The following is a 23,700-nucleotide window of genomic DNA, read 5'->3' as shown; positions in this document are numbered from 1 at the left end:
TGAATCTCTAGTGCCTTACCTGGCACACTAGCGTCAAGGTCGCGTCTGGGCCTGTGCTGTACCTGTATGTACCTGTAGCGCAGCTAAAGCACGCTAACGACTCAGTGTACCTAATAGAGCAAGTACATTTGTTTTGTACATGCTTTGTACAGTACGGCAGGAAGCAGTGTTCGTCCCTGAAGGAAACCGCTAATAACATGGGAGGTCGGCCCATCAGCCTGCCCCTCTTTCCGCCTCGGGAACCTTTCTTACCTTTTCCTCCCTTCGACTTTGCCTATCTAACCTTATACCTTAACTTAATCCCATACCTTCCGCACTCGTCTTTCGTCGAGTCTCTTTCGCTACATCTTTCCTCGTTGTAGTGCCTTTTTTTCTTCTCTCTCTTTCTTCTTTATTTTCTCTTGGGGAAGAAAAGTTCGCTGCAACCGTATATACACCAATCCCTATCTAATCGAGTTTCGTACTGTTTCGTTCGAATTTCCGATTCTCCAATTCCAGCCACATTTTGGTATCTGTCCCTACCATAGTAATACGCCGATTCATCGACCGGCAGACATCCCTCCACGAGCGACTCGTCCACTTGTGTGACGAGCCCAACGCAAAGCGCAACACAATTTAAGCGTCGCCTACATCTCTCATCCGGTGTGGTAGTATCGAGAAGGTGGATAGGCGAGTTAGCATTCATTTAAAACTTATACCAACCTTGAAAACAAAAAGGCGTATTCAGTCGAGAGACAATTCGTAGAGCAGCAAGTCCGAAGAGAGACAAAGGAGGGGAGACCGCATATCGGATCCGACCTTCAGGGGCATCCCTCGAACCGATAATCGAACTTCGATCACATCCGAATACCTGGCTCACCGGATCTTATCCCGTCCCGCGGACTTTACTCCAGTCGGTTGCATTCTCGAGCTTCGGCGTCAAACTAGAGTTGCTCCGTCCGGCTCAAGGCCCGAAATATTCCAGTGCGATACAAGACTGATTGCTTACTCGGAGCTGACGTGCTGCCTACTTGCCCTCCGTATCATTCGTGATTGGCAAGCTAAGGCAGTTCATCAGAGGAATTAATAGGTTAAATCGATCGAGCGACCCGATCATTGGCGCGTTTGGACACGTACCAATACGGAGTCGGGCAGATTGAGTAGAAGGACCAGATAGTCATTGGCTACAACCATTTGCACAATAATCGGGGCCCAACATCAATATTCCTGCAACTCAAGCCTGCAAAGTTAAGCGCAGGCGTGAAGGGGGGCTCAGAGTGCGCCTCATCCCTTCATCAATCAATTTCGCTGACATCTGGAGCGTCTTGTCTGTACCATCGTTGCAACGCTTTCAAGACTTTCCGCCCATTTCCCTTCCTTGCTGCCAACTCCCGCGTGGCGCATCAGCCATTTCAGCCGGGAATAAAAATAGGAGAGGATCAGCAACAGCATCCAAAGCAAGAAAAAACTCAATTTCGAGCTAACATCATCGTACCTGGAATTACCATATCAAGAAAAAAAAAAGCTTAAAGCCATTTGTACACCATGAGCGCAGCGATTGCTATGGCCCCTTCCCCGGCTCCCCACGATAGACCGGCTTATGCTGAGTTAGCGCCTGCTACCAGCGCTGCAGGTACTTCCTCGACTCTGACTGGAATTGCCGCAGCGCCGGCTTCACCTTCCGTCCCACGTACTTCGGCTGTAGTTTCGGGCATTCCGAACACCAATGCTCTTGCTTCTGCGACGCAACGTCCTACCAGCCGAAGTCCCCCCAGAGCCGCTGCCCAGACCGCGGTAAAGTCTTCTCCCCCGAGCGCGTAAGTAACTTGCTTTTTTTATACTCTTTTTTCGCCCTTATCCCTTTTCGGCCTCGACAGATCCTTCAATCCGTCACGAAAATATCCAACCCCTAGAAAAAGAGAACCATTCCTCCGTTATCGTATGTTCGGAATAATCCTGTCGCTAACCCTCGCCTCCGCTGTAGTACACGAAATGTGTCGAGCGCTGCTGGACCTAAAATCTTTGTAAAGAAAGAGCCAGGATCTCCCGATATACCGGCCGGTCGTCATCGCCCAAGAAGGCTGGATCTCTCCAAGAGTCTCACCGGGTCAGGCGCCGCTACGGCACGTCCGGCGCTAGGGAGGGAAGGACTCGGTATCCAGGAAGTGGGTATCGCATGTCTATCACCCGGCTTCGTCACTCAAGATCCTGTAATGAAAGAGCACCTACAACAGAGCATGAATGTTAGAGAACAGCAACGCCGTATTATCGAAGCTAGACTACAACAGCAATCGGCAAAGGGGGATGGTCCCGATAATGGCAAGGAGAAGGATCCTATTAGCCAGTTCGCCGCAAAGACCCCAGGGATGTCTCGACGAAATAAAGCCCCTCCGGGGTTAAGCATTGTAGCACCATCACATGAGCAGTTCGCCCACGAGCGAGTGATCCAATCTGCGCCATTGGGTCAGACTTTTACCGGGCGCCATAACCCGCAGCCTTTAACGAGGCATCTCGCTAATCAGCCTTCGAACCTGTCCAGCACGTCTCACATTCATCACGTACCTGCGAACCAAACGACGAATCGGTTACCTCCAATCTCCGATGTATTCGGTGGCCAAGGGCTTCCTTCACACGCAGAATCAAGTGCGCGAGCTTTCTACCCTGGTTCGAGCCACGGACCATTAGCATCGCCTGGCCACCCGCCGCCAGGTCCTTCGCAGCCTCCCATGTCAGGCCGAGGTCGAGAATACAAGTCGGCCGAGGAAGTACAACACGAACTCGCCGGCGGGCGGCCAGAGCTGCTACCTAAGCTTGTCCACTACACCGGACATCAACCCCCGACACCCCCATCACCCAGAAATGGACTTAACCCCTTAGACACGGGTCGAAGTACGAGCAGGCGAAGAACCCGCGCCGAATACGAGGAAGGTAGTAGCCCCCCGCTCGGCCACGGGCCTGCACCTACTCGGAGAGGCCCCTTTGGAGCCGGCCGGGACAGCCCCGAGACCCAGCGACAGAAGCGCGAGGAGTTTTTGAAGATATGCGAGAGAGCCTGGGATTTGTTTCACTCGTGAATCTCCCGCGACGGTCTTACCGGGGCGAATCGAATTGACATTTGCAACTTCATGACTTAATGCCACGGTACGAAGTACATACGGCCCTATTTCCGTGTATACATGCTCCAATATGGATTTTTGGTAAGGGCAATGTGCATTTGTTGACGGGCCATGTCGGATTTTGACGGACTATACCCGCTACTATGTTACGCATATGATCCTATATTCCTATCGTTAGCCCATCATCTGAGGGATACGGGGTACGGATTGGGGGATATAATGTCTTAGTACTAAGTACGTCGTTCTGAGACGGCGTTAGCGGATACGGACACTGTGGGTGATCATACTTCAGCTGCCAGATGCTAGAATCTGGAGCACGACTGTACTGGGAACCTATGTCTGGAGATGTTGATACCTAGCACTGATGGTATTTCGAAGGGAAAAGATGTTTCGGAGCATTTTCTTTTGTTGCTTTCTGGGGATTGCCATCTTTCATCTCAAACATTTTTCTTGATGCGGCGGGGGAAATGAGGGTATGATTCGTGGGACATCTGCTAAGGGTGGAATATAGCAGGGACTACGGGATAAGAGGCAGGCCGAGGGAGGGAGGACGTGTATTTATTCAACCTGTGGAGGCTACGGTCAAGGGAATTGGTACACTGGTACTACGTCTAGAAGCTGGACGAATATGAGGAGGGAGCCCAGAACTAATAGGTTCTGGTAAAATACATAATATGGCTCTTTCCAACAGTTAGGGTGAAATAGATTTTTGGATCTACGTCTTCTGATTTCTTCCACGTAGTCGATATAACCGTGCGCTGGGAAACCGTAGGTCCTACCGTTGTATAACGGTTGCATCTCAGCAAATCATGTCAGTTCCTATTGTAGTAAACGAGGGCTAACCGAGACAGGTTGGCAATTACGTTTGTCCGTCTTGTTTTAGGTAGTTTGAACCTTACGAAGTGTTTCTCACCGACTTGTTCCAAACTCTGTTTATGCGCACGTGGGAGATAGACATGATCGAGAGGACCCTATAGGATAAGAACGAAGCACGTTGTCCTAGATCCGATCCTATGGGAAGGTACGATGCATACAAGTATATTTAACATTTCTAGCAGTCAAGCGGGGTTATGAGATGTTACAGAATACAACATCCTTTTGCATCACATAGGTACCTCATATCTATCCATCCCCAACGTCGCCCTGCCCCCCTTTTTGTTAGTATGTTTTGGCTAACAGTACACTTTGATATATTAGGTAGGTATATAGGTATCTCTCACTTTCAAACCAACTTATAATTCCCGAGCGATTCTGTTCTGAAGTTGGTCAGAGCTCGAGGCTTCTGGTGGATTCTGGCGTTTTTGTTATCACGAGGCCGTTTCATGGCCTCCCAGGCCCCTGGTGTCCTCCTTGAGAGCCCCTATGGTGTGCCTACCTGTTGTACTGGCCCCCGGCGCTTCGAAAATGCACGTTTAAGCCACCACACCACGCAGCCCAGTAATTGGCTCTTTTCCCGTCAATCACATACGAAATACCCCGGCGATGAAATGGGCTTTATTGGGCTTTAATTTCTGTCTAAATCTTACATTACAGCCTCGCTGCATTCTACTCCTACTATCCAACACGCAGAGATGTCCTTTGCTCCGCTTAGTCTCAAGTTGCCCTTTTGCTTCCGCTCGGTATCGTCAACTCAGTTATCGTCTCAGCAATCCCCAAGCTTCGTATAGTCAGCAATAGAAACTCGTCCAGTTACATCGGATTCCATGAATGGGTTCCAGTATCAAGAGGATGTCGGCACGTTTCTCGGGCGCCGTCTCGTCATGGGTCATCTGCCATTTTCTACTCCTGTCACCAACTAATAGCCTTGTTAGCACGAGAGGAATTGTTCTCCGCGATACTGGGAGTTTTCGCAGATATAGACGTGTTTAGTCATTCGACTTCCCCTAGCATATTTATCGTCTATGCGCATGAAAACCCTAAGCTGGATACGAGAGCCAATGCCGAAAGCGTCAAGAGACTTATCGAGTACTTCAGAAGAATTCGGGCTCGGATTATTTCAGACAAGTCCCCGCTACCTCTATTTGATGGTCGTGAGGGTGGTTCTGCTGCCACCCGAAATATTCTCGATAACCAATTTTGCCTGCTCCCAGCACCGAATGATTCCAACGGCACCGGCACCGTCAGCGGCGTCGAGAAGGCGGTGGTGTGTAGTTCGAGTCTGCTTAAACGATACTATGAAGATGATTTCACCTCGTCATACATAGGTGCCATTGAAGCATCGTATACTAAGGGACAACCCGCATCCTCCGTACAACAACGCAAAGAAGGTATTAGGGAGGTGGTAGAAGATAGTTGCTCCCATGATGCTTTTCATCATGTGCTTACTGAACTTGCCTTTCTCAAAATAAGGTGTTCTCAAAGTCGTAATACTCGCGACATTATTCCCGTTGCGCTCGACCAAAACCCTTTGACGTACCTACCGTTCCTTGACAACTGCGACTTATTCCTCAAGTTAAAGTCATCTAAGAAGGTCGAGGGGTATAAGAGTCAAGACGACGTAAATGTAATTAACGGTATATAAACCCAAGGCTGTGTATAGACACTGTAGTATTTAGCAACTAAGCAAAACAAATCCGCGTTGCCTGCCTCCTATATAAGCGAAAAGCTTGCGGGTCATTAAAGACGGCTAGTTTTGAAGGTTGGCGTAGCAGGCAAGCCTCAAGACCCTAGTCGGTGCTTCGTGGTGTTTAAAAGGATATCGTAGCTGCGATAGATTCCCAGTAAATTAACTACAAGGATTAGAGACATGCACTTCTTTGAGGAGCGCTTTATGGGCATACAGAAACTCCTAGCTAATATCCTCTCGACGAAACACGCAAGCAGTTCAGCTTCGGCATGTCCAGTTAGACTCCCATCGGAGCTAGAGTCACCTCTTCGGCCCTCCTTTTTACTTCTGCTCTTTCTCTGACTAATTTAGTATGATATGCTCTCTGCCAGAATTTTTTATGTTTGTTATCCCGTACGGCCGCATCATTGTACTGGAGGCCTGCCGGGAAGAATATCTGGGCCATCGCAAGCCCGGCTGTCGGCACCCATTTCTCAAGCTCGATCAGCGCACCGTGAACCCCGATAGCATATACAACCTCATCCTGCTTGCCATTATCGGTAACGGGCCGTTGCCATATTCTTGATATCAAGCGGCATGTGGGTGGAGTATGATTGGTCAAAGGGACTGGCTTCAGGGGCTCCAGCCAGCTTGGAGTACCATCGGAACCAGCCATCGTGATCAGCCATCGCGGCATTGAAGCGGCTTTGTTTAGAGTAGGATTGTCACCCTGTGATGCCAACGACGACTTCCCCGATGTCCATAGAGCAATATCAGCAAGTTCCTTAGAGACCTCTTCTAGATTAACTTTACAATCTATATCGTCTTCATAGTCCTCGCGTCTCCCTACGATCGTTGACACACGGGAGAATTTGGTAATATGTAAATTAGAAGTACCTGGCTCTCGAGGTGTTCCGGCTGCGAAGATATTTTGTAGCATACCGATACCTCCAATACCGACAAGAAACCAGGTATGTTCTTTGAGTCCCGATATGCTAATAAGCAGGCAGGTCCACAGTATAGCGAGGAGCAAAGAAATCTAGCGAGTCTCTGGCCGCGGAACAGGTATGCTGCTTGCAAGAGACTCCAGATCCCAGGAGCCTCGAGTACCGATGAAGACCATGATATGAAAATGCCCGTTACCGCGTGTTAGGCATGTTACCTTGTCGCGCTTCAACTGGCGGCCAGCCCATTTCTCTTGCGTCCACTGCGGCAGAGCACAGGTAGCAGCAACGAACAAATTCCCACATAGAGTGATTACGAAAATTCCCCAGTCATCGTATAAGACCCAGGGTACAATAGCAATACCAACCTGCGCAAGTAATACTGCCCATCCAAGCCACCACACGAAGTCGCAAGTAGGGCGCGAGACGGGAAGCAGGTTGAAGACGTCAATTCGGATAGATTCAGCTCGACCACCTTCATCCTCCGGCCGCGGGTCGACGGCATATTTAATCTCATGATCCCGAAGAAGACGGCCTAATATCCAAGATTGGTTCTCCCTCACAAATCCGTTGGAACAGGTTACGAGAAAGGAAGGGCAATCGCTCGTCGGCATCAGCCTCATATCCCCGATAGCTGAGAGGAGGTTGGAGAACCCGTAAGCTGCCCATCCGAAAGAAAAAGCAACGGGCGCAATTGACAGGCCTCGATTTCTTTTATCTCCATAAAGGTGAATCCTGTGCCCGACGAGTTGAGCGATGGCTTTTTGCACAATATCGCTACCGATAAGGAGGAGAAGACTGAGAATGTCACCTGGGTTCGCCCATTGACTTCGAAGCTCGTCTGTAGAGATAGACATGTCGTCGATTTCTGTTGTATATTAGAAGAGGTGTCTGTTTCGAGAGAAGAGCTTGAATAATTGCTTCTATGACTAGACGGGTGCGTGTGTCGATACTTATTAACTCGACAGAAGCTGCTGTCGCGTATAAGTGCTGAAGCTAAGCCCACACACCCTCTAAGCCTGGAGGCAGAATGCATGAGGGGCTGGGATATTTGGCTGACTCTTCCAACACGTAAAGATATACTATAGGTAAGATAAAGTCAGCCTTAACTGCCCGGGATGCCGCTTATCACACTGCGCCCCATGAATAGTGTAGAGCTGCAAGGAGGGAGGGTGACCTTTGAGTTGGTAAAGGCGGCCAAGTGACCGCGACGAAGATATTATTCTTAGGCTTCTCAATAGATCAATAACCAATATATCATAAGTAATATTTTCGAAGCTCTAATCACTTGGGGAAAGACAAGGCTGTACTATGTACTACCGATCAAGTATATTAGTCTATTCTGATTTAAAGAGCGAAAGATAAAGCTAGGTGTTTAACAATGGCCTGGGATTTCCGAGGGGTAGGTAGGTAGCTTACCTAAGCTGCCTATTATCAGTTCATTTTGATATACTTGAGGTTACAATATCTTACGAAATACCATACGGCTATGTCATTCGTAAGACGGTAAGTCTTGAGTCTTTGCATAGTCTTAATTTGTTAAGTAATGTAAGTGGAACGTGTATTTGATTTACAAGACAATACTAAATTTATGGATACCTATTACATTAATGATATACGCCGTGCAAAGTCAAGCTATAAAGTAACTTGGAAATATCTGCTTCTTCTTTAGACTTAGTCCTATGGGCAACTTTCTAGGTTAGGTGCCACTAAACTAAGCTTACAAGGCAAGAAGTGCTAGACATCTTGCTACTGAACTATAACCATTAAGCCATTAGTTAAGTCTAGTGCAACCTTGAGTCCTAGCTATAGTATTTTGATATGCCAATACTAAAGACTTTGATAGGTACAAAAGACTATATCTATTATGAATATAATATTGTCAATGTTATCACTTCACTTGGATGCTTTAACAATCTTTTAATACTACTATAGCATCATCTGGCAAAAAAAAGAAAAAGATGTGTCTTTCCTCAAACTTTCTAATAGATGATACTCCATGTTATATCCCACATAACTGTAAAAAATTTTTAAACAGAATCTCTTAATCATTTTATATGTTAGATTGAACAGAAATACATGATATTTTCTTTTTCTCACTTCTGTGTCGGTTGGGAAATGAGTCTATAAAAGGAGTATGTTAACAAGACCCAACCCAAAACTTGTACTTAGGTATCGACGGTTTTTGGTGGTTTGTTTACCTACCAAAAAACATTTTCTGCTTTACGTTTTTTGGTTTTCTCTCTCGCGTCCTTCTATTTGGCAGGAAAATATATTAATTGACTTACGAAAAAAGGTCGAAAAGCGTGGCGTTGCGTGGTTGGGTGTGAGGCCATCTCGATGTTGATTCGACAACAAAAGGGCCAATCTCATCAAAGAAAATATATGAAAAGAGCCCCATTATCAATTGTCGATTCTAGATTCTTGATTCTTAATTATGCATTCTCGATTTATCGTATACTGTTACCATTTACGGTATTTGGTAATGCTATACAGAGAATCATAGTTGTCAGTTGTTGACATCGCCCCTATATAGTTAATCCTAATAAAACTTTGGCTTCATGTCTTTTTGGCATAAACGATTAATTAGATTATCATGGAATATGTGCTCCCAATACCTTCGGCATATAACAATATTGACGTTTACTTTTAAACCCATATTATAAGCTTGTTGTATTTACTAAGCACTGGCTTATATTCAAGGTCACTGACAAGTCAACGATGCCTAGCAATTCAAATGTGCTACCTCAACGACGCCTTCGCTTGCTTGCCCTTGGTGAGTTCCCATGGTTAATTATCAATCTAACCACAAATTAAACAGTCAAACAGAGCTAACAATAATCGTCGTAGATGGAGGTGGAGTTAGAGGCCTCGTTAGCCTGCTCATATTGCAGAGATTGATGTACCTTATCAATCCTAAAGAACCACCGAAACCCTGTGATGTTTTTGATATGATCGTTGGGACAAGTACCGGCGGTCTTATCGCAATAATGTTAGGGAGGCTTGTGTGTACTCCCCTTATCTGCTTTCAAGTGTAGTGCTTACTGATATTTATTACCTAGAGGATGGACGTGTCGTCATGCATTGAGGCATACATTGATATGTCTAAGGATGTCTTCAGGATCTCATTATGGACGAAGATCCTAGGCCGTACCTTCTTCAATATTATTGGCAGGGCAACGTTTGATCACAAAGTACTTGAAGACAAGATCCGTGGTATAGTACGAGACCGTCTTAGGGACGCAGATGCAGCCCTGCTCGAGGAGGACCCTGAGTGCAAGATGTAAGTTATGAGTACTCGAGCCGTCCGTTCATATCTGGAAGAGTGCTTAAATTTATTTGCTAGGTTTGTCTGTGCCAGCATGTTGAACACAGACACCCGACGACTACGGAACTATCATTCTAATATCGAGGAGGCTTCCAACTGCCGCATCTGGGAAGCAGCACGGGCAACATCAGCAGCGCCTACTTTCTTTGACCCCATCACCTTCAGCAACGGTTGCACATTTCGTGATGGCGCGCTTAGGAGTAATAATCCGATATTCGAGCTTATCGACGAAGTTCAGACAGCATTTCCGGATCCAGAGGTATCCTGCATAGTTAGCATAGGGACGGGAATACCGGACCCTATAGCCTTAAGAAATAGCCTTATGTCAGTAGCCAAGGCCTACGTGAAGATTACGACAGATGCAGAATCCGTGGCTAGATCATTTAAGAAGATATGTCTCTCGCCTAATGCTAGATTTCAGGACAAGTACTTCCGTTATAGCCCTACGGGCATAGGGGACGTGAGGCTCGATGAGTGGGAGAAGGTGGATGTCATGATAAGTAGTACCGAATCCTATCTACAAGATATGGCCGAAACCCTCGGGATTTGTGCGACGCGCCTCAGATAAAAGCAGATGATTACCATCTGTAGAATGAAAGATCAAGACATTGCTATTCGGAGGATTCGGAGGATGAATGTATGAAGTGGCAGTGGTGGAAATATGATTATCTAACTCAGCGGGATGGATCATGTGATATAGCCCAGTTAATAATTGGATTGTGGCTAGTGGAGTGTGCTATGTACATATCTTCTACTAAGCTTACCTAATTCAGCGTATGGGATTCAATCCGCTCTCTTATAGATATACTATACGCCGTATGATCGTTAGGTAGGGTGGGGGCGAACAACGGTTACATTCGACAATTACTAAACTAATAAGGACCTGGGTAAAAATATATGTATTAAAAGTCTCTATTTAGATCCTATGGTGGTATATGAAAGAGTTAAAGCATCTAGTGTAATTATTCATAACATTACTATAAGTCAAGACTCTATAATCTAGCTCGATATAATCATAATAGTAATATAATACAATATTTTTATACCCCTTAACCTGACCTTTTAAAGCTTACCCCCAGCCGGCATTGCCGTACAGTCTATTAGACGTATGCGCCATGCTTCTTTGACCAGACCTGCTTAGCATACACCAACTGCTCCAAGTCAACACATATTCATGTTGTCACGCAAGGGAAAAGACCACAACAAATCAATACGCTAATAAGAATCTTCACTCTTGGCTTGGATAGAAAATGGAACAATTGCCGTGCGTGCAATGTGCTATATTGTGGAGACATCACCGCTCTGTCGCGGATCAAACGGATCGAACGGCTCTTTCATCGCTGGTAAATGCCAACCTCCAACCCCCCAAGACACGAGACGCCAAGGCAAGCCTCAGAATTTGGACTGAATCGCCTATCTAAAATGCTCTGAATCCGAGTCCTCTAATGAACAAACCGGATCATAGCTATTACATCTGCCCTTAAAGACGTGCTAACCGAACGAGCGAACGTAGAGGGGGAAAAAATCACAGCTTAGCCGCCCAGTTCCTTTTCCCTTCTTTGCAGCTGACCAGGAAAAAATGCGAGTATGCTTCTATCCTTTTACACGGATGATAAGAGCCGCTTCTGTTGGCGCTCACTCGCAGTGCGCATGGCGCATCTATTACCTATCCTGTTTTGATGCCTGCGCGATGGAATCCTGGTGCCGTGGTCCGAAGTATCGAGACTAAAATGTATACTGAAAAATACGAACTTGAGAATAAAAGCGAAATGCAGGAAATCGTAATTTTACCGGAACACCATGCAAGATGAAAGGAAACCTGGGTCATTAAGAGTCTGACTGATGCTTTTAATATGGCTGATAGCGAAGCAGTCTCGAAAAGGTGGCGAAGAACATCAGGGTCGTCATCTTCTGTAAAGTTGAGGACACCAAAGGGACGAAACAGCCCGTAGCGATCGGTTATCGGTCTAACAATAGAAAGTTCATCCCTTAGTCAAGAGACGCCGCTCATGAAGAGCAGCGTCGCTTAGAGACCTTCTTCGCCAGCTTTGCAAAGCTTAATTTCGCGGCCCCATTCGGACTTGAGAACCTGCGATGCTGTGATACGTCGCGTAGGATTGGGATCTAGGATAGAGTAGATGACATTGCGACAACGAGCCTTCATGTTATTCGTTAGGATTATAGTAACCATAAGCTAGTTACTAGAAAATCGAAGGAGACTTACACGGTGTAATGACTCGATTGGGCCATAACCTTCTTCATCGCGGCGTCCTTCGAGGTACCGCTCGTAGAACTCATCCTCGTCCTTCTTGGCAACGCGCCACAAGTGTCGTCCGGTTCGCATCGCCATATATATAACACCACAAGCCCAGACATCAACGGCACGAGCATCGAATTCTTTGTCGATGTATTCCTCCGGAGCGATATAAGGTGCGGAGCCGCAGAGACCCGACACCATGTGGGCATCGTTTTCCCACGCCATCCTGAAGCATTCACCGTTGCCGAAATCCGTGATTTTTAAGGCACCATGGCTCGTCAAAAGTAGGTTCTCGGGCTTTAAATCGCGGTGTGCGACTCCCATCTCGTGTAGGTATTCAACGCCGCGCATCATTTGCTTGAAGTAACAATCGGCTTCTATCACCTCCAGCTTCCCAGCGGCGAGGACGAGCGTGTAGAGATCACCACCGGAGCAATACTCCATGACCTCGCAATAGTCACCTTTTTGGTCCTTAAGCAGGTCTAGTGTATGTATGACATTAGGGTGACGTAAAGAGGAAGATATGCAGAACTCTGCCGTCAGGCGCTTGCTATACTTCTTCTCCGTCTCTTCCGGTCGACGACGAAATTCCTTAACGGCAAAGAGCTTCTCTCCGTTCTCCATCTTCTTATGCGATATTCTTACGATGCCGAAAGCACCACGACCCACCACCTCTTGGCATTTGCCATACTTCTCGACTAGAGTAATGCTCTGGTTTGGACCTCCTCTCTTGTCGCCGGCCAGTGACTCTTTCTCCTGCTTAAGGGTGTCAACCCAACTGGAGACCAAGGACAAATCAGCTTCTGCTGGCTGGTCTTGCTTTCTCCCAAGTAGAGACTTCCACATATCAGAGAGTTTCTCTTGTCGCTTGCTACCCTTGAGATGGTGTTCATGGCCGCCAGGGACGTCTGGATTCGCAACAAATCGCTGGTAGTGTATTGGTTTAGATGCGGCAGGCGGATCAGCAGAGGATGGTTTACGAGTCAATCCGCTTGGCTTTGAGGGTGTGCTAACACCAGTCTGGCTAGGAGAAGGACTCGGAACGATGCGCTTAGATGGTTGCGTTGTATCGAGAAGGGCGGATCGGGTCATGTCGTCCCTATTGGAAAACATTCGGGTTAACCTGTCCTTGATGGAAGCCTTCTCGGGTTGCTTCGGCTGAGCCTCGGCATGAGAAGCGTCGCCAATGGGTTGCCCATTTTGTGGTCGTAATTTCGGAGATCGCGTGGAAAGTTCGACGGATTTTATGGAAGATTGCTTGGAGGCGCTGGGAGAGACCGTCTTTTCCGAAGCGCTCGACATTTCTGAAATTGGTAATTGGTGATGCGAGTTCGTTATTAACTAGGGCGGGCGTGTAGTTATGGATCAAGTCTCGAATAGGAAAAAGGTGACTTGGCGACGGAGAAACGGCGTGGAGAGAGAGATGGGTCAGTTCGGCGAATCGAGAAGGTTGGTTGGCGGCTCGAGGTCGCCTTGGTGGGCTGCGCCCAAGTGTTGGCGACACTAAAGACGGATTGCAAAACAGCTTTGATCGCGTTTGGGGGATTTTCGCAATAGGGAAGCGAGAATGAAAGGGAAATTAATTAGAAGCGGGTGGATGGCAATTTGTAGTTTCCAGTGACAGGAAAGTTAATAATCAAAGCAGGGCAAGAGTGTGGGGAGGCGAACTGGGCTACCGTAATCTAGTAGTGCGATACTAGTAGTGCGATACTAGTAGTCTAGCTCTAGGCGCTGCAGAGTTTAGGTCGTCTGAATTATTAAAAGTGGTTATGGTGCAGGTTTGCTGTTGGAGAGCTGTTGGAATCCTGTTGGAATCTGGAGACAGGTCCGGTATTCGTGTGGATGGTAACGCGGGAGAGGGAGAGGGAGAGGGAGAAATAAATAAATAAGTAGCTCATAAATAAGTCTTGAAATGCAGAATTAAAAAAGAGGCTTTAAACGTAAGGTAGAGGTATTGTTTGTGTCCCCCTGATGAATAGCGTGGAAATATTAGATAAAGTTTTAAGCCTTGTCTTTTAGCGCTAATGTCGAGTTCCAGTTGAGCAGGACGGTGCCTAGAAGATGTCGGTACAGCTGGCAGCTGGCTAAGCTACATGTAGGTATCTTCTTTTGGCAGCAGTAAGGGGGATCTAACGATCTAACAGGTGGCGGGTGGTGTGGGTAAAGTCACGCAGGTAAGAAGGGAGAGAGATTCAGAGATGACGATGATAATGATGACGATGATGGTTTGGTTTCAGTTTCAGTTCTAGTTCAAGGTAGGAGGAGCACGTCGCCAACGAGCCGGCTTTGGACAACAGCAACGTTATGATGATTTTCTTATAGGCGAATCGATAGGAACCTTGGAAGGGTTCCAGCTAATGTTAGAGGAGGCGCGGGCGATGGCTAACTGGACTACGTTTTAACGAAGTGAAGACTGTCATTGTCAGAAGCCAGGACCAAAGGGAGTGCGCGCGGAGGAGGACGGAAGCAGCTAGAATTAAGATTCGTGGGAAGCCAGATTGAATCGATCCAAGTGGAGAGAGGCCGCAAATAAACCAGACGGATTTTTTTATTTTAATTCTAGGAACGAACCGATTGATTGTTGCTCGCGAGAAAGGAGGGCCAGAAAAAAGGGTATTGGACGCTCTGCGGTGTAGGTGATGTCAGGGTTTTGTATTCGTATCTGTCCGTATCTTCTATGTATATATATACAATTGATACGCTTGCGTTATGCAGGGAAAACCAGCGAGATAACTTTTCTACTATTAAGTAAGGAAAGGTGAAGGTGATCATATCTCTATGTAGGTATGACCAATACAGCGCGGGATGCATGCTAATGAGTGGGATGGTTTCTGCTGTACGGCTGTATGGCTGTACACAATACCTTCCCGTTGCTGTTATACATCGTATTTAACAGCTTACCTAAATTTTACTTTAGGAAAAGCTATGTAGGCTATACATTGAGGTAGTCAGCTTGACGCTTCCTTACATGTAACTTGCATTGCCTATTTGGGTACTGTACGTATGTACCCGGGACTAGTTAACCCTAGGTAGGCCCAGCTGCGGGACGAGTGACGCACCTCAGATGCACAATACATGTATTGTCTAGCCTGTAAGTGAATATCATTTGGTAATTAAATATTAATTGTAACACTATATATTCCGTATTGCTTATATAAATGTAAGGCCGCGTCTCAAAATGAAAACTTAAAGATGTGCTCCTTTTTACTTAAGCTGTGGTTACCTCCTAAAGTTAAAGTCTTACCTGCCTGTCCGTAAGAGGGAACCCGAGGGACCCGTATCCAGTACATATCTACCCCAGTATAAAGCGGTTACGCGAGAGGTCGCAACTACTATGTACGATAGAAGCATCTGCACGTAACAGGAACTGCAGAAGCTACAATTGGTGGGCTTTTAGTTCCCCAGTAGGCAATCTCGAATCTGCATGCGCGGGCTACCTTAAGGTAGGTAGGTACCTAGGTATAGATGTATAGATGGGTAGCCTTATTCGCATCTAAGTGAAAGAGCGTCGTGTCACGATCCATCCCTTCCGAATCGTCCATCTAAGTCAATCTGATCATTTACTACCCATTTACTACCCTTCGACCTCTCATCATCCCCCCTTAACCCCCCATCCTTAATAAGACGAAAGAACAATAATATTCCCACCCTCGCTTAATTAACCAAGGCATATGTTGTGTTGTATCGAGAATGCCACGAGGTCATCCAACCCGCCTAGTTGACAAAGAGCCTCATGCCAGATTAACAACGATTATTCCCGACTGACACTCCTGTTCCGATCTATCTCGTGAGCTCTACCGCTCCGCCTAGTCTAAATAAAAGTCTAATATTATCATCGGTTTTATCGTTTCGTTTCACCAAATAAAGACACTTTAGCTTTCCTGCTCTTTTAAGATACCTAGGTACCCTCTTTTCCTATGACGGAACCCATGTGTCACGCATTTCTACCTCTTTTCTTTTATCCTAGTACTACTCTATATATTTCATCCTCAAGGTTTCTGTCCGACTACCGACTGTACATCAAAGGAACCTTATTCGAAATGGCACCATACCCACCTCGGAAGGACGACATCCTATCTAACTGATTGCAGTAGCTTACGGGAGCATCACAAACTGTTATCTGAGCGTTGCATGAAGATTTTTTTTTCTGCCGCTGACTACGTGTACTGGATGAGGCATTTCCCGCCCTCGACTAAGACTAGAAACCTAACAAGGAGATATTGGAACGACTAGATCTGGACCGCCTTCGTGCTGCAATCTATTAGCTCGGCTACGCCGCACTAAGACCACATATTACGAGTATTCATGACTATCGATCGCCTTGAACTCGGCGCCATTCTAAACGCACAACATAACCAATCCGGATACGCTCACCGCTACAAGCTTGTCCACTATTACTACATACATGTATCCTGCTGCTTCTAGGTACAGACAGGTATTGCTTCAGTAGGTACAGACAGGGGAGCCCCGATATGTATGCGTCGATGATTTAGTAAAAGGGTCATAATTATTTCCTCTTTCCGTACTGTTACTGCTCTGCTGCTTACAGAACCTTGACTACTGTTTTGGTGGGTCACTGTACATATTGCTATCCTTGCTGCAGCAGGCCAGTCATGAATGGTCGAAAGTTTCTTCTTCTTCATACTTACATACATACCTACCTACCTAGGCAGCTTACAGCTGTAGCTAAAGCTATAGGTAGTACATGCATAACCGAGCCGAGCACGAAAGCTTTCCACTCTCTTATGCGGGCCGGAGCTGTTCCACCCATATGCCAAGCTTCCCTCCCTTTCGCTCCCTCGGTTTTCTCTTTGGCCTATTATCACCTAGGAGGCCTCCAAACAGCCTCCACAGCAGCTGCATATCCGCGTATACGATTACATAAAATGGGTGGATTAGGTAGCTAGGTAGGTTTCCGCCCCGAATCGGTTCTGACGTCCGGAAGTTTCCCTACGTGTACTACAGGTATGTCGTAGGGCTACCGAGACTTGGCTCTCGACTAGATGAGATCTCAATTGGACCCAGGAGTTTGGGAGGGGTTGGCAAGTTATGACAGAAACTTATTCCGATCTACTCGGGAAAACTGAGATCTCGTGTGCGGCCTTGATTACTGGAATGATTGGCTCTTGGCCCCAATTTGCAGTTATCAATGTCAACCACGATGTTCTATAGGAAAACATCGGGGCAGTTCACATTGAACATGATTCCTAGCGGTTGTCCCTCGGCTCGAATTGTCTTCCCGGATTCATTACTGCTTTGGTGGCTGACGTCATGAATCTGATTTTCACAATTTCACCAGCTTACCTAGGTAAACAGAAGCTTGTCCACATCTAACAAATTAGGATGTCAATCCAACCAGCGTACATATTTCATCCATCCTTGCGAATTAATGCATATGGACGTAAAACGATGTCGGGAACACGCATTATCTGATCATCCCATCAGCAGCAACTGGCCGTCTAATACGTCCCTGTCAAGTGGCCGTTCCTTCATCTGCAACCATCCTGCGCGTCCCGCATCCGCGACGGCGCATTCGCAGGGAAAAGAGAAAGAAAGAAAAAAGAAAAAAAAGAAAAACTAACAACGAAATTCTTACGTGTCCATCGACAAACCCGAAGCAGACAGATATCAATGCCAAGGCTTTTGGCCACCATGCAATGAAGATCAGATGCCTAGAATCCCGATACCTAAACCACATGTCGCACGATGCGTTCTGTGCCGATCACTATGGCCATATTCGATGCTACTAACCTAATTTACGCCGCAAAGCATACGGCTCCCCGTTCCCAACCTGAGCATCATTCCAATTTTATACCAGTTCACTTTCTATTCGCCATGCATCTCAGGTAATGATGTTCAGGACTGCTTATACTTCCCCTATCTAACCTGCCGACTCCTACGGTTGAGCTGGAAACCTCCGAATTCGCATCTTGGGTCACACCGCTCGTACCGGGTAAGCAATACTTTGAATTTGATGTTCTCTCACTCTTCTGCGGAGTGATTTGAGAAAAAGAATATTCATCATCATCGACTGCTTAGATACGGGGTATCGCGAATAATGACGGGTACCGTAAAGGCGTAGTAAGAAGGCGCGCCTATCCGGTCTCCTTATCAATCAAGGCTCCTCGATATGTCGGATAGGGTTTCCATCTTGAGCCTGTCCAGTCATTATAACATCAGATGGTAACGTGAAAAGCAACCGGCCTTTGTTGTGCACCCACACGGCGCAATTAATTCAGACGAGATTACCGGGGAAATTATCGACTGGTTCTAAATGCTAGGGGTGCTATCCAGTCGCTTCGATCGTCACACGTATAGTATAGTGGTATCCCATGCCATTCACATACATGGAGAGACGGGAAAACCTGGGGATATACAACCATAGAACACCTCTTTGAGATGTTAAGGAGCAGGGGATCAGAGGGGGTATTTCAGTCCCCTGCTAGTCGTACGGTCGCTTAGTGGCGTCATATGCGGGATAGCTTTATATCATACGGATTACTTGCTACCTATTTAGGGACAAGACCCAATCATCGGCGTAGCCATCCATGCGGGTTGCGGCTATCGCCTCAATAAATCCCTCGTCCCCATATCTATCTTAAAATATGTGCGGGAGCGTCGGTGTATCCTTACGTAGGTTTAAAAACGTGGGATATCGATGTTTCAGGCTGGTAAGGTAATCCCCGAAAGGTAAAGAAGTCTACGAAGGAGGTCAGGGATATGGAAAAGGGGGGGTTGCGGAGTCTTGTACGGTGAGAATATCTCGTTAGCTGATTGACCGAGCAGCCTTCTAGATACGTTCACTTTAAGTGTTGGCGTTTTCTTGCGACGGGCCGCTCCCACCCCGGTTATCAATTGCCGAAGCCAAGCAAGACAACAATCAAGATTTCGAGCAAACGGGTCTGCAATCAAATAAAAAGGGGCGCGGCGCCAAGGTCTGTACTCGGTTCGTTGGAATCACCGGCCGAAAGTGCCAGAAGAAGGCCAGGCTTGACGGGGGATCTAGATTTGTCTCGCTTAACGGGGCCGGCTTCTTTTTTCTTTTTGGTGTGTGGTGCGGCAGTAAAGAAACCTGGGGTTAGGTTACCTCAAGAGGGTAGAGTAGGGCTTTGGAGTTGGTTACTTTCGAACTAACTAACCAACTACATAGATACCTACCTACCTCCTATACATACCTCACAGGCATGCATAGGCGGTACAGGACAAAAGAGGAGTAGAAGCAGATAGAGGGAAACGGGGAGATGAAAAGGATAGCATAGGAGGGGCGGAGGGGACGTCTCCAGTCTCCAAAACACGAGGCGGACGATAGCCCTAGGGTTTACATAGTTGTGAGTCTTCTTCCAACAGACAAGCAAGCACATAAAAACAAACAAATAACCTAGACAAGTTTGATATTGGATACCCCCCTCCCCCCGGAATACCTACTAATAAAAAGCTAGATCGATCTCTATATCCCTCATCTCTATAAACAGCCTTGCCCCCTGTCTGTCCCTATTATGAGACATATCGGCGATTGATAGCCAAATGGATGATTAGCGGTGTATGACCGCTTCAAAGACATCCGCCAGCCTCGCCAACGTAGCCTACATCGTGTCTTCCCCCTTTTTTTAGCCTACTATATTCATCAATTCCTACACGTGCCCGAAACCTCGCGTTTTCTTTGGCTTGCCTACGTACATTCCCTGCTGGCCGGCTGTCCAGTTGTCTCCCCTCCTTTCCTTCCGTGTTGCTCTTCTCTTAGGTCAACGCTATGTATACCACGTATACTATGTACAAGCACCGAGGTGCGGGAAGTTGAGCTAGCTTATTCCCGCGGTGAGGAACGGCGTCTATCTGCATGCGGTGCCAATATATCCATCAATATATCTAGGTACCTATATACCAACCTATACGGAACATACATATATATATACATGCCTACGTGGGAGGTCAACTACTACATATGTATGTAAGTAGGTTGAGCAAGTATTTCTCAAACCGGCAACGAGGGAACCCTCTGCAAGTAACGCGATGGTGTGCATGCCATGCATATGCTACGCAGTACATACGTATCATCACTCTGCTTGTCCAGGGGCTAGACACACATACATACATACAGAAGAGAAGGGTAGGTATAGGTAGGTACCTAGGTAAGTGGGTGAGTACGCGTGGTGGACAAATAGAATAATAAATGTGGTTCACATAGTTATGCCCCAAATAAGTCAACAGCTCTCAAACTCCCTTCGGTAGCTACATCCGAGTTTTAGCAATGGAAAGCCAATCCAACCCATCAATTCCCCGGCGGGTACGTGTACCTAGATACTACCACGCTGTAGCTTGATTATTGGCTACCTCCTATCTTATTAAGTGCTTGGATTACATAGGTAGATACCTCGACACCATAATGGCTGGTCGAACCTGATACCTAGATGACTTCTCACCCGCGTAGCATTCATTATGTAGAATAGTGTCTCGTCTAGGTTAGGTACCTACCTACCTATTTAACCTGTCTCCTATACTCTCCTATCACATGCAATCCCGCGAACCCGCGCAATACTAGAATTATTATTTGAGAGTGTGGTGAGAACCGACAATCGTTTCCGTCCGTCCCAAATCCACTTTTTCCTGTCTTTCCGTCCTAGTCCGAAACGCCCGCTCTGCTTGATTACATATACGCAACGGCGCTTCTATCGTCCTTTGCTTCTGTTATTACCCAGGTGGATATACTAACAACCTAGAGGGGAACTACTCGCGAGCGAGTGACGCGTCATATCGTGACGGTTTGAATACGAAATATCATAACCCCTTTTTGCCTCCTCCTTACGCTGCTCGTCCCGCCCGGAGACTTCGGAATGCTCACTAAGCGTTAGGTACTTCTAGTTCGTATTCTTTTCCTTTAGGTCCTTGGTTGCGGCCATGACTAGGTTCGCGAACCTATGTCCTGTCTCTTTGGCGGCATCGAATGCCTTCCTAGCACCGTCCTGAACTTCATGCCCCTCCCGGTCCACACGCTCTATCGTCCTGTCTATAAAATTTAACTCCCCTCCTGAAGCTGGCGAACCGGAGGTTGGTGACTTCGAAGCTTCCAATACCATATAATCGTCGCTGGTATACTTGCCCCTCTCTTGAGGCCCTACAAATTTCGTGAGATAGGTCCTAGCCCGGCCTTTCTTCTTATCGGAACGGATACGTTTGATTTCCGTCTCGAAAGCACGGTCATAGATATCAAAATCGATACCGGTAGGCGAGTCAGACACGATGTCAGCCGCAGTCTCAGAGGCAGTGAATCCGTCGTGTCCTCCCGTGCCGATACCTAAGAAAAGCGGTGCCCTATCCGTTATGTCGTGAGCATGGCCCTTCTCTTCTGCCCCGGGCGATGCCAGTGGGTGAGTCAATGCGTGCTTTTGAGCTGCAAGGAAAGCCCTGCGCTGCTTGACAAGCTCCGCAGCCTCTTCCGCGATCGATCTTTGACGTGTCGATTGCGCGATGGTCGAGGTTTCTGCAATCGAGGGTGTGGTTGTTTCTGTATCTTGCGGAATGGCCTCTTGTACGGGTTCTGGCGCGTGAGATATTTGAGGTACTTTAATCTCGGGCGTCGTAACTCGACTTTTAGAAACGAGACCCTTAAACAGGCGAATTGCTTTCAACTAAGGTCGAACTCAGGTAAGTCTTTGACAATGGGTATTATGGGGACAGGTAGCTCTTACCACACACATCAGGTGGTCCATCTTTTGCGTGAATGCGTGGTTAACTTCCAGGGCATTCGGCGGCTCTATCACATCTGAACAGTTTTCTTCTTCGGAGAGCAAAGGATCAGTGCCTCCTTTTGTGACCCAAGGATGATTCTGCTTGATTTAGTATTGATTGTTTAAGACTGGGGATGGGTGGACTTACTCTTATTTCTCGTAAAGTCAGTCTTGTCTCGTTGTTCTTATCTAGTATCCTGGTGATGAGATCTACGAAGTTTGGATCTTCGTGGTCGGAGGGTATCCGAATTTCTTCGGTACGGATCGCATCATACATGTCCAGCACATTGTCCCGCTTAAAAGGTAGTCCACCATATTTGAGGCAGTACAAAGTAACCCCCATGGACCATATATCCGCTGGTTTGCCCGGTACATCACCATGCCTGGCTTGGCAAAGTTCGGGCGGTAAGAAAGCAGGAGAGCCTGCAGATTTGCTGGTCATCATGTGACCCGGTTTCTCGAACATCTCGGACACTCCAAAGTCGACGATCTTGAGTACATCGTCTTCTGTTAGTAGGAGGTTGTCGGGCTTGATATCACGATGTATAATACCTTGAGCGTGTACTAAGATAATATAAAGTTAGTGGACATGCGACAGGACCCGTACCTTGATATGAACTTACGGTATTCTATGCCCAAGATGAGATCGCGAAACCATAAACGACATTGTTCATCGTCGTAGGGAGTTGCTTGCTCGTCCAAACCGACTTTCATAACAACGCCCTTCTTACACATTTCTAGGACCATGTATAAGGAGTCGTTTTCAGGGTCATCCAATACCTCGAATAACTGTACCAAGTTAGGATGGTTGAGCTTTTTCATTATAGCAACTTCCTCTCGTATTAGAAAGAGGGCATCTTTTGCTTCGGCAATTTCATGATGGCTGAGTTGTTTTCTGTGGGCGCTGTAAAGACCCTGTCCCGGACCAAGTGATCGCGGCCTCCCACCTTCGGGTCTTCTTAAGATATTCGACTGGGCTCGTTTTCGGAGGCGCAATTTTGAGAATTCCTTAAGAGCCTATGCGAGGAGTGGTTAGATGGCTTCATGAACCCATGAACCCGAAACCGGCCGCGTGCGCTTACATATTCGGTTCCGAATTGATCGGTAGCAAGATGTACGGCACCGTAGGAACCTCTTCCAATCTCCTCTCGAATGGTGTATTGGTTGATGGTCTGTTGCGACCTACCATCTGTCTCATCGTTCGTATACTCGGTCTTGGCATTGAGGGTTTCCTGCGACGGGATCTCAGTTCACGACGGCGTAGTAGGTTTCATCCCTTTCTCTACGGACCTTCACTTCGCGATGCTGAGACGGCGTCCGCCTGTGATGCCTCATGGGGCTTTGGAAATGAGATACGTCGGGCGGTGCAGACCTAGGCGAAGCGTTCGATGTCTTAGCCACACATCCACATACATACAATCCGCTAGACGGCCAAGACAAATCGCGGGGCAAACCCGGCGAAGCGAAGTCTCGACTTATATAATATGCTTCCAAGACTCACAAGTGAGGGGCAAAGGACGGTCGATTGAACCCATCCGCATCTTGCTGGATCGTAATATGCGGAGACAGGGGCAAGCTATGCGTGCTATCGAATAGTCGCTCTTCGAATCCTCCTGATTCGATAAGTTCCTTAGGCGCTGGCGTAGAGGTGGCCGAGGCTGTGTTAGATGAGGTGTGCATCGTGGCGGTTTCGTTTATCCGTTCGAGGGAATGACGAACATCAGATATTGAAGAGTCGACTCTGTTCTTAGCGCATGACTCTCTATGTTAGGTAATTTGTTAACATAAATAAGAGAGGAAGAACTA

The 23,700-nt window shown here is 47.1% G+C and overlaps 6 protein-coding genes across 6 annotated transcripts; 3 read left to right on the top strand and 3 right to left on the bottom strand.

Annotated features, from left to right (window-relative positions):
- Window positions 1-1,542: 1,542 nt before the first annotated feature.
- Window positions 1,543-3,053, top strand: F4817DRAFT_358018 (uncharacterized protein; the record flags this gene model as incomplete). Its single annotated transcript, XM_049305978.1, has 2 exons — window positions 1,543-1,796; window positions 1,964-3,053. The coding sequence occupies 2 exons, from the start codon at window positions 1,543-1,545 to the stop codon at window positions 3,051-3,053; spliced, it is 1,344 nt and encodes a 447-aa protein (XP_049160275.1).
- A 1,364-nt stretch (window positions 3,054-4,417) lies between these two features.
- F4817DRAFT_314828 (uncharacterized protein) lies at window positions 4,418-5,616 on the top strand (the record flags this gene model as incomplete). The annotated part of the gene is made up of 2 exons (XM_049300458.1): window positions 4,418-4,460; window positions 4,907-5,616. 2 exons carry the CDS (start codon window positions 4,418-4,420, stop codon window positions 5,614-5,616), a joined length of 753 nt encoding a protein of 250 aa, XP_049160274.1.
- A 322-nt stretch (window positions 5,617-5,938) lies between these two features.
- On the bottom strand, window positions 5,939-7,441 carry F4817DRAFT_358017 (uncharacterized protein; the record flags this gene model as incomplete). The annotated part of the gene is made up of 2 exons (XM_049305977.1): window positions 5,939-6,635; window positions 6,726-7,441. 2 exons carry the CDS (start codon window positions 7,439-7,441, stop codon window positions 5,939-5,941), a joined length of 1,413 nt encoding a protein of 470 aa, XP_049160273.1.
- A 1,598-nt stretch (window positions 7,442-9,039) lies between these two features.
- Window positions 9,040-10,480, top strand: F4817DRAFT_364386 (FabD/lysophospholipase-like protein; the record flags this gene model as incomplete). The annotated part of the gene is made up of 4 exons (XM_049306746.1): window positions 9,040-9,360; window positions 9,435-9,589; window positions 9,647-9,867; window positions 9,931-10,480. The coding sequence occupies exons 1-4, from the start codon at window positions 9,306-9,308 to the stop codon at window positions 10,478-10,480; spliced, it is 981 nt and encodes a 326-aa protein (XP_049160272.1). The 5' UTR covers window positions 9,040-9,305.
- Window positions 10,481-11,839: 1,359 nt separating this feature from the next.
- F4817DRAFT_68019 (serine/threonine-protein kinase hal4) lies at window positions 11,840-14,099 on the bottom strand. The gene is made up of 2 exons (XM_049307758.1): window positions 12,137-14,099; window positions 11,840-12,070 (listed from the first exon to the last, which is right to left on the bottom strand). The coding sequence occupies exons 1-2, from the start codon at window positions 13,469-13,471 to the stop codon at window positions 11,939-11,941; spliced, it is 1,467 nt and encodes a 488-aa protein (XP_049160271.1). The 5' UTR covers window positions 13,472-14,099; the 3' UTR covers window positions 11,840-11,938.
- A 6,925-nt stretch (window positions 14,100-21,024) lies between these two features.
- On the bottom strand, window positions 21,025-23,574 carry F4817DRAFT_314823 (Pkinase-domain-containing protein; the record flags this gene model as incomplete). Its single annotated transcript, XM_049300457.1, has 7 exons — window positions 21,025-21,795; window positions 21,856-21,993; window positions 22,043-22,458; window positions 22,518-22,911; window positions 22,977-23,126; window positions 23,185-23,266; window positions 23,396-23,574. The coding sequence occupies 7 exons, from the start codon at window positions 23,572-23,574 to the stop codon at window positions 21,025-21,027; spliced, it is 2,130 nt and encodes a 709-aa protein (XP_049160270.1).
- Between the last annotated feature and the right edge of the window lie 126 nt (window positions 23,575-23,700).

This window comes from Daldinia loculata (genome assembly GCF_022478755.1).
Source record: "Daldinia loculata strain CBS 113971 unplaced genomic scaffold F4817scaffold_17, whole genome shotgun sequence".
In the NCBI taxonomy this organism is placed as follows: Eukaryota; Fungi; Ascomycota; class Sordariomycetes; order Xylariales; family Hypoxylaceae; genus Daldinia; species Daldinia loculata.
Note: the sequence above shows the minus strand (reverse complement) of the source record. Positions and strands in the feature narration are given on the sequence as shown.